Genomic DNA, 14511 nt, shown 5'->3' on the forward strand with positions numbered 1-14511 from the left:
GCAGCAGCATTAGTTTAATGTCGGGAGAAAAACATGGGGAAGATTTTTATTTCACAAACCCAAAAGTGACAAAACAACCAGGAGCGCCAAACAAACTGAGGCTTTATTTTCAACGATTACAATGTCCAAACCTGGTGGAAAGCAACGCTTTTGGCTGTGATTTGTTTTTACACATTTTGCACTTTTATACACACAAGTAAAGACTCGATACTTACTGTAGTCTAAACTGTATCTTAGTATCTTCTGCTGTGGGGAGTGTGAGTGTCTTGTGGCGAAACAGATCTCGTGGGCTGGCTGGTCTTATGGAGACTGATTCAGGGGCGTTCCCACATCTGACCGGATCTACATTTGCTCGCAGTCTTTAAAAAACGTTTGCCCTATTTGGCTTTCAGCGTCCATGTTGTACCACTGAAATTTGATCCAGCGCATAGACATAAAACGGGTCACTTTCAGGGGTTTTAATTTAATTCACATAATTTGATCCTATTATTAAAAAGTCCACTGGATAACGCTAGACGTTTTTGCCCAAACAGTTAAGCCATTCATGTTGGCTAGTGTAGTTGCATTCGGTTCCCTTCTTTACATCTTACAGATATATGATGGTCTTGGAAATGTAGTTTGGAGGAGAGAATTCGCAAAGACTTATACTATTTAGGACAGTTTTAAACCACGTGTTTGAAACCAAGAAAACCACAGCTGAAGAACACAAACATTTATGCAATTTCGCTATTGACTCCTTGTGACAACTTGCCCCGGCCTCTCCCAAATCTAAACGTTTTCAGCGGTTTCTCTCTTTATGAGTGCACAGTGCCATCTTGAGGACATCGAAGTGTAGCTTCATGACGTAGATGGCTTCACAGGCAGTTTTTGTTATTTTTTAAAGGTTCTTATTATTACTTATTTGTCCAGGCTAATGTGATCAAAAAAGACCTTTATTGCCTTTATGAGACAAATTCAGATTTTGTCCATTAAATTATTGATTAGTGTTTTTTTTTTTGCGTAATAGTGACCTTTGAGCGCATTTGGAGACATGCGCTTTTACGCACACAGCTGATTCTTCACAATGAGACAGATAAACACATTGTTCACAATTTTTTTTTATTTCTTACATTTAATTTTGAGTCAAGCGAACAAGCAAATCCATGTATTCAAACTGTTATTGTATTATTTATCCCAAATCTGTATAGAGATATAGAGATACTACGGAAGCCCTGAACCGCATGGTGGAAAGAAAAGAAAAAAAACAGTGAAGAAACAAAATTATAATAATTGTGTCTCTGTTCCTTCCTGAGCCTAAGTCTTACATTTTTTTCACTCCTCAAAAAAAAAAAAATAATAATAATAATAATAATTTGCTCTTCAAAAAATGTTTTTCTCTCTCTTCAAAGTTTTATCTCTTCCAGTTGAATGTGAGTTTAGTCTACTGACTCATGCATTAACATTACCATGAACCCCTAATACCCGAGAATGAATCAAGTTGCTAAACTGCTAATTATTAAAACCATTTTATTAGATCATAATTTTATCAAATATATATTGAATAGAAATCGTCCCGGGGAGCGATACTATTGGTGATTGCTCACCCCTCAACAATTTGTTTTGGATTAGCATTTTACATTGGTGTAACTAGCTCATGTTTACAGACCAACAATATTTGGATATTCATTTGACATTCTTCATCTGGAACTCTTTACTTCTGCAGTAGACAGTGTGTTTCAAAAGCATAGACAACTTGTTATATTAAAATATATTATTATAATTACATTTCACCATGAAAGTCTGCACATGACAAATAGCAACAGAGAAAGCATAAGAAGCACAAGACTACATGTGTACTGATAGTGGCACCTGGTGGCCAAGGTTGGTACCGCAATCATTTTTTTAAAGAGAGAAAAAAAATTTTTAAGAGAATTTTATTTATTTTTTTAAGAGAAAAAAATAATTTTGAATAGAAAAAAAAAATTTGAAGAGTTTTTTTTTTTTTTTTTGCGGTTCAGGGCTTCCGTAATATACACTTTAGCTCTGTCGGAAATTAATAGGCGCATTTCTTCTCACTCAAAAGAAAACACAAATAGGAAAATTAGGTGACTGTTTGAAACGTGCTTTTCAGGACGGGGAAATTGTTTGTTTGTTTGTGATGTGGGCGTGGTCAGAACCGCTCACAAACATCTCACCAAAATGCCAGAGCGCAAACTGTGCAAAAATCACCATTTCCGTGAAAGTGATGCAAAACAGTGTTTGAAACTCCCAAAAGTAATTTCCAGCAAAGTGTTGGTTCGTCCAAATTCAATGATAACGTTCAAATATTTAGTTTGACCTCCTGCATTAAAACATTTGAGCTTATTTTTAAGATTTACCCATTTAAATGTCCAAATAAATTGAATTGTGTAATTTGTAACTAAATTAAATCAATAAAACGTAAAAATATTAATATTTTTAATCATTTTAAAATAATTAAAATGTGTATTTCTATTAAAGATTACCCTGTTTTTTTATTCCTAGCAACGTTAAATAAAATATATTAAATTATGAATGAGTAAAACATATCTAAATAAACATATAAATGTATTGCTAGGTTACAAATGAAATAAAAAGGCGGCAGAATGCGTAACAGATTGGGTTGCAGATTTTTAGATCAAGCTACTGTATGCTACAGACATCAGTTATTTATTATATTTCCCATAAATGAAAGAAAAATAGGCCTTTATGTTGCATGATTGCACTCAGCACAAAACTTTGGCACACATGCATGTGATATTTTTAAATATAGTTTTGCTATAGTTTCAAACAATATAGCAATATATATATTTTTTGTGCCTTTATTGTAAAAAATAAATAAATGTAATAGCACAACAATTTCTACCCTATTCGTGCCACTTTGCGAAACTACCCACGGGGATGAAAGCGTTAACATTCCAAAGTAAAGTCCTGACTGCGCATGCGCATGCAAACTCCAACAATGTGAGAAATGTGTCCGTTTCGAAAATCTCTGAGGAATATTCGGACTATGCCGTTGACGCACTCCACAGTCCCACATCCACTCAGAGAGACGCGGTTTCCAGAGGAGCAACTGTACTTGGAACCACATTAGTGTCTTTCCAGCTTTGAAATGTATCTTAAGATGCTAAATTTGTTTTTATTTTTATATGTACTTCAAGGACTGAATTGTTTAATTGCCGCGCAACAAGCTGCGCCCTGGAGGAACCGGATCCAGTGGGTGAATAACGGCCAAGTGTTCAGTTTAAGGAGCACCGGGTCTGAGTATCACGCACCTGTACCGTCCAGGAGACAGTCCAGGGTTCATCTGAGCAGCAACAGAGATGCAGCCCGTGACAGGACGATGCACACCCGAGTAGGGACATCCAGTTCTGTGGCTGAGAGACATACCAATAGCGCGACAACCGCACTTCTGGGTCCTGACAGCATGCAGTATGTAGTGGCCAACAGCCGCGCACCTGGTGCCAGGCAAGTGCATGTGCGCCAGAGATCCAGGGGTCCTCCAGGAACCGTCCTGTCTGAATACTCAGGTGGGGGTGTCCCTGGAAGAAACCCGCCAGCTGTTGCTAATATTGAACAGTTTGTTGCGCCAACGGTGAATCCCAACACATTTCCAAACCGTGACTATGCGCCCGAGCAAGGAACAACATTGGATAATATATCAGGCGATGATTCACGAAGCAGGAATACGGTGTTCTACAACATCTACCCACCAGGTAGTAGGAACAACATCCCCCGACGCCCTCCGCCAGGAACCGGGCACGGCACCAGATATTTCCACAACGGTGAGCTGTGCGCAAAAGGCGAAATGCAGGTGTCCTGAAAATATATGCTACCTATCAGGATGTGCTGGCAGGTAGCACAGATTATCAGAACACCAGATCTAGCCCCAAGATATGAGACCTTGCATGACATTTATTGAAAACAAACAGACGCATAGTCTCAATGTGCTCCTCATGTGCTTGTCTGTAGGTCTTCCAGACCTTGTTCCAGATCCGTATTCTATCCAGGCGGGCTCGTATATCCAGCGCGTCCAGATGTACGCGCTCCGCTGCGCCGCTGAGGAGAACTGCCTGTCACGGTGTGTAAAGAGAGCCCATCTTATGATCATTTTGAGTTCATTAGTTGTGCGAGGAGATTTAAAGTGACTCCAAAAAGTATTTGGACTCTGAAGTCCCACTTAAAAATGTTTCTGGATATCATTGCGTTAGATGACAAAATGTCAAACCATGTGCATTCATTTTAAAGAAAGATAGCACAAGTACCCTTTTTTTTTTTTTTTTTTGGTGTATTGAGAAAATAAAAAACTAAAAAAAGTAAAAAAGAAAATACATGTTTTGTATTGTTTTTAATTTCATGTCAAGTGGCTTGAACATTGGTGAGGACAATTTTTAAGTACTTGCAGTAAGTAAAAACACAAAGTTATTGTTGGGTTCCATTAAACAGTTCTTCAGTTTTGGTGACCTCTGTTGAAATGTTTCCTCTACCCATCTGTGAGCTCATCCTTTTCTGTCTTTCCTCTTTCAGGTCCGCATACAATCCGACAGTGAGAGATTTGGACTACAGGGTTCTGCTGCGGTTCCCGCAGAAAGTCAGAAACATGGGAACAACTGATTTTCTGCCGGTCAAACCCAGACATGAGTGGGAGTGGCACAGCTGTCATCAGTGAGTATTAGTATATAAGAATATCTATGTCTTTCTGTCTGTCTGCCATCTGTCTGTCTGTCTGTCTGTCTGTCTGTCAATCTATCTGTCATCTGTCTGTCTGTCTATCTCTCATCTGTCTGTATGTCTGTCTGTCATCTGTCTGTCTGTCTGTCTGTCTATCTATCTGTCTGTCTGTCTATCTCTCATCTGTTTGTCTATCTCTCATCTGTCTGTCTATGACATCTGTCGTCTGTCTGTCTGTCTATCTCTCATCTGTCTATCTATCTCTCATCTGTCTGTCTGTCTGTCTGTCTATCTCTCATCTGTCTGTATGTCTGTCTGTCATCTGTCTGTCTATGTCATCTGTCTGTCTGTCTGTCTATCTGTCGTCTGTCTGTCTATCTATCTCTCATCTTTCTGTATGTCTGTCTGTCATCTGTCTGTCTATGTCATCTGTCTGTCTATGTCATCTATCGTCTGTCTGTCTGTCTGTCTATCTCTCATCTGTCTGTCTGTCTGTCTATCTCTCATCTGTCTGTCTGTCTGTCTCTCATCTGTCTGTCTATCTGTCTGTCTGTCTGTCTATGTCATCTGTCTAATGTCTGTCTGTCTATGTCATCTGTCTGTCTGTCTATTTCTCATCTGTATGTCTGTCTGTCATCTGTCTGTCTGTCTATCTATCTGTCGTCTGTCTGTCTATGTCATCTGTCTGTCTGTCTATCTCATCTGTCTAATGTCTGTCTGTCTGTCTATCTGCCGTCTGTCTGTCTGTCTATGTCATCTGTCTGTCTGTCTGTCTATCTCTCATCTGTCTGTATGTCTGTCTGTCTATCTGTCATCTGTCTGTCTGTCTGTCTGTCTGTCTGTCTGTCTATCCATCCATCTTGCGACCACTCAGAAATTGCCCCCTCCCCCCGCCTTCGCACACCCGGCTGCGCCATACCTACAGCCAGCCGGTTGTGACGAGTCTCGAGGCCGACCCAAGAGGTCCTCCTCCTCAGTCGCTTACCCGCCCTATGCCGGGTACGCAGAACAAGGTAAGTTCGAGGCAACGCCCCCTGACGTGGCGTCACCTGCTCCCCCCGCAACGAGGCCCCACCTCCAGGTACGTCAGACACGATCACCCCCTTAGTGCCCCTCGTCCGGCATCAATATTGGTCCGTGGCGGAAGACCTGAAGGACGCGTACTTTCACGTTTCGGTTCTACCGACATAGACTCTCGATAATTGCTGTGCACGCACAGAGATTTAGTGCTCAGGCAACTCAGCCGTCTAGGGCTTCGGGTCATCTGGGAAAAGAGCAAGCTCTCCACGGTTCAGAGCATCTCTTTTCTCGGGCATCTGTCTCAATGATAGCGTGCCTCATCATTCAGACGGAGGACAGTGAAAAACACTTTCAGAGGCTCCCGGGACATATGGCTTCCTCAGTGGCTGTCACGCCGCTCGGGTTGATTCATATGAGACCGCTTCAGCACTGGCTTCAGACTCTAGTCCCGAGATGGGCATGGCGCCACGGCACACATCGCGTAGCTATCACGCCACTCTGCCGCCACTTATTCAGCCCTTGGACAGACCTTGCATTTCTACGGGCAGGAGTTCCCCTACAGCAAGTGTCCAGATGTGTCGTGATCATCACCCTCGTGGCCCCGTATTGGCCGTCCCAGACTTGGTTCTCGGACCTCACACTCCCCACGACAGCATCTCTCTGGCAGATTCCCCTGATGAAGGACCGTCTTTCTCAGGGATGGTGCACCATCTGGCATCCACAGCCAGACCTCTGGAACTACCACGTCTGGCCCTTGAATGGGACGCAGAAGATCCAAGTGGCCTACCACCAGCAGTCATAGACACGATCACTCAAGCCAGAGCTTTATGCCCTGAACTGGTGTTAGTTCACGAATTGCCATAGTTCTTCCCAAGCCGAAGACCCCCATTGATACGCAGTCGGTTCAGTGCTTTCCTTCCTGCAGGAGAGGCTGGAGGGGCGGCTCTCCCCCTCCACTTTGAAGGTATATGTAGCCGCCATAGCGGCCCACCATGACGCAGGGGACTGTCCCTAGGGAAGCATGACCTGATCATCAGGTTCCTCAGAGATGCCCGGAGGCTGAATACTTTGCAAATTTTTTGTAGTTTTTAGTATAGTTGCAACCTATATAGACATATTAATATAGAATGTGCCAGTACAAATGTGCATTTATCTGCATTGTACAATGTCTTCAACGCAACTTAACTTAATTTTTATATGCACATGTGAGCGGCACTGAAACGGCCCTTTTATCTAATTGGTGAACCTGCCCCGTCTTCTGTACTGCCTTAATCCTATCAGCCAGAATTAGAGCTGGGATTGCCATGTAAATCTTCTAAATTTTCATTAAATATAGTCCCGAACCACCACTAACATTTAACCTATGCGTGCCATATGTATTAGAATCTTGCTGCTTGGTGCTTGAAGATGAGCAGGTTGACCAATCAGAAGATAGGGGCGTTCTAGGTGCAGCCACATCTGCAAATCAAATATACAAGCCATATGTAATGGTAGCCAGCTGGTAGATGGCGGTGTATTGTTAAACCTTACCCAGAGCGACTGAAACTAGAGACTGTAGCCTTTAGCCTCCTCGTTAATGCTCCTGCCTTCCATGCCGGAGATGCCGGTTCGAATCCCGCTCGGAGTGGGTCGAGCAGGGCCAGTTACAATGGTGCCATGACCCATGTGTGAGTGAGGTTTATGGGGGTGAGTGTAACCGTAGCCAGCTAGACTTTATCTGAACAATTGAACAGCAGATAACTTTTATTCTGTCTCACAGACAATTGAGAAGACGAAAGTGCATGTTGACCAATCAGACAAAAGGGCTGTTTCAGGTGCACCCACATGTGTGAATCAAATATTCAAGCCATATATTAGAGAAATCGAATAATCAAAACATTATTCTTTTTATATTGGTTTTGTAGAAGCATCATGCAATAAGTCAATTATTCTCATCTGCAGAGAAGAAAGAATGTTGAGATAAAAAGAACAAGTGCAATATCATCCACCACATCATTCTCTCATTGAACAGGCACTATCACAGCATGGACGCGTTCAGTCACTATGATCTCTTGGACACCAACACTGGACTAAAGGTTGCTGAAGGACACAAGGCGAGCTTCTGTCTGGAAGACACTGGCTGTGATCCCGGCTTTCAGCGCAGATATGCCTGCACTGTACACACCCAGGTATACACACCATGCACTTCTATTGTTGTTATAAAAAGCTACTTTTAATAACTACTGAACATTTAAATGTCCATCCATCAATCCATCTTCAACGCTTATCCAAAGTCGGGTCACAGGGGCAGCAGCTCCAGCAGGGGGCCCCAAACTTTCCTATCCCGAGCCACATTAACCAGCTCTGACTGGGGGACCCCGAGGTGTTCCCAGGCCAGTGTGGAGATGTAATCTCTCCACCTAATCCAGGGTCTTCCCCGAGGCCTCCTCTGAGTTGGATGTGCCTGAAACACCTCCCTAGGGAGGCACCTCGGGGGCATCCTTACCAGATGCTCAAACCACCTCAACTGGCTCCTTTTGACGCAAAGGAGCAGCGGCTCTACTCCGAGCTCCTCACGGATGACTGAGCTCCTCACCCTATCTCTAAGGGTGAAGCCCACCACCCTTCTGAGGAAGCCCATTTCGGCCGCTTGTACTCGCGACCTAGTTCTTTCGGCCATGACCCAGCCTTCATGACCATAGGTGGTCACATTTAAATGTATGCATTTAAAAGATGCGTTTACCCACATACCTTACTTACAATGCATTTTGTCTAATTTAGCTAGACAGTTTGTTCCTTGTCCACAAAGTATAGCTAACTAAAGGTGTGTTTTGGTGTACTAGTGATGGTGTATTTGCAGGGTTTGAGTCCAGGTTGCCATGATACATATGCAGCCAATATTGACTGCCAGTGGATTGACATAACAGATGTTCCTCCAGGAAGCTACATTCTTAAGGTATGAACCTTTCAAAAAGGATCCAAGGTGTGATAATGCTGACTATATTAGGGAACGCTTTGTATTCCAGACAGAACCTGATGTTTGTTTCATATCCCGTTCAGGTCACAGTCAATCCAAACCTCCTGGTGCCTGAGTCTGACTTCTCCAATAACGTTGTGCGTTGTGAAGTCATTTACACCGGCCATTTCGTCCAAACACGAAACTGCAGAATAACTGGGTGAGGGAAAGTGTTTTCAGTCATTTCAGAGCATTCATAATACTGAAGTTATTCATTACTGTATAATCAATGCAATTATCAACTAAGTATATTTCTTTCTTACTGTTCTCGCAGGAATTAAAGACACCGGATCCTGTAAATGTATTTCTGTCCCTATTTAATAAGGATTTTTAAGTAATGTTTTTGGAATAACATTTAATATGTAATTATTTTTGTATTAATTTGATTTCTTGCCCTGGTGCAAGCAGCAAAATTGAGTTTTGAGTCTCATCAGCATTGTGTTTGCAAAGTCTGCTTTACAATAGAATGTAAATTTCTTCATGCAACATTTATATTAAATTAAGAATCATTAGTTATAGTTGAGGTTTTTACTGTATGTTTGTATCCTATTGCTCTTTAGTGTTTGTATTTATTGCATAGATTATGAAAAGTATACATTTCCTTTAAACTGATAACTTTTATCTGGGTGTTCATAGTAGTTGAGCGTTTTTCTCCAGTGCAGAACACTAGTGTAACATTTACATTTGAAATACTCAAAAGAGTTGATATTCCAGTTTTAGCTTAAACGCTAAAGCTTTGTGAAGACTGTGTTTCATTTGCCATGATTATTACAATCGCTTCATGAATCCTGGACTTGGATGGACGAAGCCATCTGGCTTGAGATCCAATAAACATAAAAATGGTGAAAATGTAATACAGGAATGAATTGTGGTTCTTTTCTAAGCTCCTTCAGCAGTAGATCACAGGTTCACTCAACACAAAAGAGTCTCAAGGAGTTTCTCTGACATAGACTATAGCATTCCTAAGGAAAGGAAATCTTCAGGGCCTGAAAAACGTCACTGTCCCTTAATGATTATTACAGTAGAGTAAGAATGTGCAATTGTTTGGTTTAAAGTTCTTGAGATGATTATGAAAACCTGAGAATGCTGAAACCCTGAACTAGACAACAGAAACTTCTTTGTGGGATTTACATTTGTGCATTTGGCAGACGCTTATCCAAAGCAACTTATGGTGCACTTATTACAGGGACAATCCCCCCTGAGCAACCTGGAGTTAAGTGCCTTGCTCAAGGACACAATGGTGGTGGCTGTGGGGATCAAACCAGCAACCTTCTGGTTACCAGTTATGTGCTTTATCCCACTATGCCACCACTCCACATTTATGGAAGTAAATTAACCATTTTCCCATTAAAATGGTTCTTCAATGACAACAGGCTGTAAAACCTGTTATGTTTTTAAGTGCATATAAATGGCATGTTTGGTGGTGGTGTAGTGTCTAAGCACATAACTGGTAATCTGGTAATCAGATGGACGCTGGTTCGAGCCCCACAGCCAACACCATTGTGTCCTTGAGGACCAAGGCCAAGGTTGCTCCGGGGGGATTGTCCCTGTAATAAGTGCACTGTAAGTTGCTTTGGATAAAAGCATCTGCCAAATGCATAAATGTAAATGCAAATGTAATTCATTATATTGCAGTTCCCCTTCTGTCACTCACTCAACGTTGTGTCCACTAGGGGTCGATCTCTAGTGTCACTACATGGGCTAAAGCGCTGAACTGGTAATCAGTAGGTTGCTGGTTCGATCCAGACAGTCACCGCCATTGTGTCCTTGAGCAAGGCACTTAACTCCAGGTCCCGGGATGGAGAGGTTTGATGACCTTGGTGTGCACACGTGTTAAGTTTGTACATATGTACAGAGATGATTTCACCTCTAAAGAACTAAATTGTGCCAAAAAATGACCAAAACAATGACTAAAACAGCAATTGCGAGTCGGGTCAATACCCCCGTGCAGGACGAGACTCAACTGGTGGTGATGGAGTGGTGGAGGTTGCCGTGTTAGCGCACTGAAACAGCAATGTAATAGATTGTGAGCAGACTTATAAAGCAACGGCTTACATGTGATTGGCTAGGAATTACCCAGCTAATGGTGCGATGATGTACAGCTGCTATTCTTCCCGCTAGAACTACGCTGCGCTTACATAGGCGAGAACCGGCTTGAGAATATAAATAATAGTTTAATATAAAACTGAAACAAAAAGGCAAACACACAAAGGTGTCGGACAGCTGTCTGTAAATCTTCAGCAGTCTCCAGTCGGCCTTCATCGCTCTCGGATACTTGATTAGCCTGATAAGGGGCAGGGTGTGTAGCATCACGGCCTGGCCCTGCCCTCCACCCTGCCACACTGGTAAAATAAATTAAGAATATTCAGTTTTAATGAGACTGTAAAGCAGTTCAATGGAAAGGAGGCGAGATCCGGCCTGGCGATATAAACAATACTTTAATGATTAACTTAAACAAAAGACAAACACACACATGACAGACATGTCCGTAAACGATCTCTCTTTCGTCGCACCACCGTCCACAATCGGCCTTTATCCCTCTCGGAGGCTTAATTAGCCTGATAAGGGGCCCTCCACTCTGTCACATTCCCTCGTTCTCTCAGGCAGGGGAGCCCCCGGCATGACATACACCCCCCCTCCCTCTTTTACTGGGGGAGGGCGTGCCCTAAGCCCTGTCTGACAGCAGGTCATCCCCGTCTACCTGGATGAGGGAGGGGACAAGGGGAGGGAAACAGAAATATAAAAAATGGAGGGGTACTATACATGTAACAGTATAGTACCCCCCAAATAAACACTGTCAAATTTAAACCAGAGGGAAAAGGCCAACGCAGAGCGGCAGTGACAGAGAGAGAAGAGAGAGATGAAAAACAAAACACTTACTCGCCAGTTCTCCAATACGCCGTAGCTTTTTCCTCGGCCACTCCTCCACCCACTAACGGACGACAGCCGCACCTCTCCGGGCGGATTGGAGGCAGTCCTCCATCCCCTGGCTGACGGAACATCCCGCCGCGTTCTCGGGGAACAGAAGGGGTCTCCCCCACCCCTGGCAGCGGTTCTCTCAGCGGTCGGCAGCGAGCCCCTCCCCGCTCACGGTCGGCAGTCTCAGACCCCGCCGTGTTTCAGCGGCCGGTAGGGGACTCCTCCGCCCCTGGCAGCGGCCCTGACCGCTCCAGGCAGTCGGTTAGGAGCCCCTTCTCCCCTCGCGGCTGCTCCATTGGGGTGGATGGTAGTGGCGAGAACTCTACTACGGCGTATCCCTCCTCCTTCCTGGATATCGGCACCAGTGTAAAGCAGTTCAATGGAAAGGAGGAGGCGAGAACCGGCCTCGCGATATAAACATTACTTTAATGATTAACTTAAACAAAAGACAAACACACACACACATGACGGACATGTCCGTAAACAATCTCTCTCTCGTTGCACCACCATCCGCAATCGGCGGAGGCTTAATTAGCCTGATAAGGGTCCGGGTGTGTATAATCACGACCCGGCCCTGCCCTCCGCCCTGTCACAGAGACCTTGACATAACAAAAAGAAAAAAGTTGGAATCTGTTTGTTTTAATAAAAATCCACCCCTGGTTCATGAAAGTGTCCAAGTTGAAGAAGCACCCATGAATGTATTGATTAAAGCAGTGTATGTTTCTGTGGCATGTACAATAGAGGAAATCTTTTCCATACTGTATATAGTGGACATCTAGCAATTACTATTGGCATTGTTTTCCATGTGCAGTATGTATGTATTTTTCAAACCATCATTCAAATCTACATTCATTTTGAATTTCTGTCCATTTGTTCTTGTTCCAACGATGATTAACAGAGGATGAACATAAATTCTGCTAGAAATTAGAAATTAATAATGCAACCTCAAACTATAACGTGCTATTAAATCCCAGCAGGCTATCCTAATTGGCAGAGAACGTCCAATAATTTAACTAAATGCCTCATAATGTAGTGCTTGCCTTACACACATAAAAAAAGACAAGTTACAAACGAGATGCCTTTAATGTCTCAGTTGTTTCTCCTAGACAGCACTGAGATTAAATGAAAAGAAAATGACTTTTGCATAAATCTCCTGCTCCTCGTGTCTTTCTCCCGAGAAAAATGTCTCAAATTGTGTTCAGAATTTCCAAGATACCAAAGTCTCCAATCACAAGTAAAAGGTCTCAAAATGTACTCTTCAATATGACTTTAAAGGGCTGGAAATCGCAATTGAAATATTCCCTAATATTTCCAGTCTTTCCGAGATGTGGGAATCCAACGTTAATGCAACGTTAATACTTAACTGAAACATAATTGTGAACATATTGAAGTCTCCTGAGCTTTAAAGGGATACCTTTGAGCGATATTGTAACATTGTAATATTGTAACATCATGACACGTGAGGTCGGCATGTTGTATCCGAGAGATCCGGTACACATTATGCAGACTCGCCGATAAGCGGCATCTCTTATCAGACAATTTTGCTTCGGCTCCGGTGCGTTCACCTCTTCCTGTGGCGTGACCAGAAGCATGCTGCCCGGGTTGAAACTAGGAAGTAATTATGTTTGCATAATCAGTTAGGAGTGCGATTCGGAGGTTGTATTTTTCTCTCTAACATTATATTTTTACTCCACTGATGTTTAGGTTCAGATTTTGGGTTCGGGTTGTTGGTAGCATTAATATAATATGCGTATCCTCTGCATTGATTACAGCTGAAAACAATTAGCTTCACAACTCTCTTTCTGCGCCCCTCTGTGGACATTACACCTGGAAAATGGTGACACTTACCACTTTGGCCACTGGAGGCAGTGTTTCGCATTTCGGTAAGCACAGATCTATTTTAGCTCAACTTTTTCACTGTGCGATCAGTCTAATATTTCAATTCTTTCACTCTACACCTAAACAGTTTTCTTTTTCACAAGTATTTCACATTACAAAACAACACAGGGGATGTTATTAACTCAAAGGCCCAAGAATGAGAAACGATGCCAAGCCAAGTTTAAGTGTAATGAGAATGAACACAGAACAAGCCGTTTGCTCTGGCGTTCTTGGGCAGGTGAAGTTCAGCCAAAATAGATTCTCAGTGTTTTTGAATGTGTCTGGAAAAGCTAACTTCCTTTGCTCTTTAGTCCGTTCTGGTCTGGTCTAATATTGACTTACACACAGCGGCATTCAGATGTGTATTATTCTCTGTGTTTCTGTGCTGTTTAGAGGACAAAATGGGAAGGAACTCAACGGCTTATTTGGGTTAGTAGACGAGCAGCTGTTTTTGAGCAGTGAGCTGTTGTTTTATTAGCAATTACTGAGAGGATAGAGAGATTTTCAGTGTGTTTGAATGGAAGAGACTTTAAAAATAAAGCATCTTAGTCTTAGCAATAACACTTTTATTATCAAGAATCATTTTTCACTTCCGTTGTCTCCTGAGTGCATGGACAGATACAGAGACCCTAATGAATGCATTCTCCAAGTCAATATTGTAATGAAGTTCACAGATACGTCATTTAGTAGACTTATAGTTTTATATTGCACCATAGTTTCTATCAAGATTTTATAAATTACCCTGCATCCTGGGACTTTAATAATAATAATAATAATAATTCCTTACATTTATATAGCGCTTTTCCAGGCACTCAAAGCGCTTTACATAGCATAGGGATGATGATGCGACGGCAGCCATAGTGCGCCAGAACGGCCACCACACACCAGCTATTGGTGGGGAGGAGAGAGTAGAGTGATGTAGCCGATTCAGGGATGGAGATTAATACAAGGCCATGATAGATAGGGGCCAATGGGGTGAATTTGGCCAGGACACCAGGGTTACACCCCTACTCTTTATGAGAAGTGTCCTG

At 42.7% G+C, this 14511-nt stretch overlaps 1 protein-coding gene across 1 annotated transcript; it reads left to right on the plus strand.

Annotated features, from left to right (window-relative positions):
* Window positions 1–2999: 2999 nt before the first annotated feature.
* On the plus strand, window positions 3000–9525 carry LOC127645797 (protein-lysine 6-oxidase-like). The gene is made up of 7 exons (XM_052129476.1): window positions 3000–3782; window positions 3970–4078; window positions 4525–4662; window positions 7700–7856; window positions 8528–8623; window positions 8728–8843; window positions 8958–9525. The coding sequence occupies exons 1-7, from the start codon at window positions 3110–3112 to the stop codon at window positions 8962–8964; spliced, it is 1296 nt and encodes a 431-aa protein (XP_051985436.1). The 5' UTR covers window positions 3000–3109; the 3' UTR covers window positions 8965–9525.
* Window positions 9526–14511: the final 4986 nt, after the last annotated feature.

The sequence above is a fragment of the Xyrauchen texanus genome, chromosome 6 (assembly GCF_025860055.1).
Source record: "Xyrauchen texanus isolate HMW12.3.18 chromosome 6, RBS_HiC_50CHRs, whole genome shotgun sequence".
Lineage (NCBI taxonomy): Eukaryota > Metazoa > Chordata > Actinopteri > Cypriniformes > Catostomidae > Xyrauchen > Xyrauchen texanus.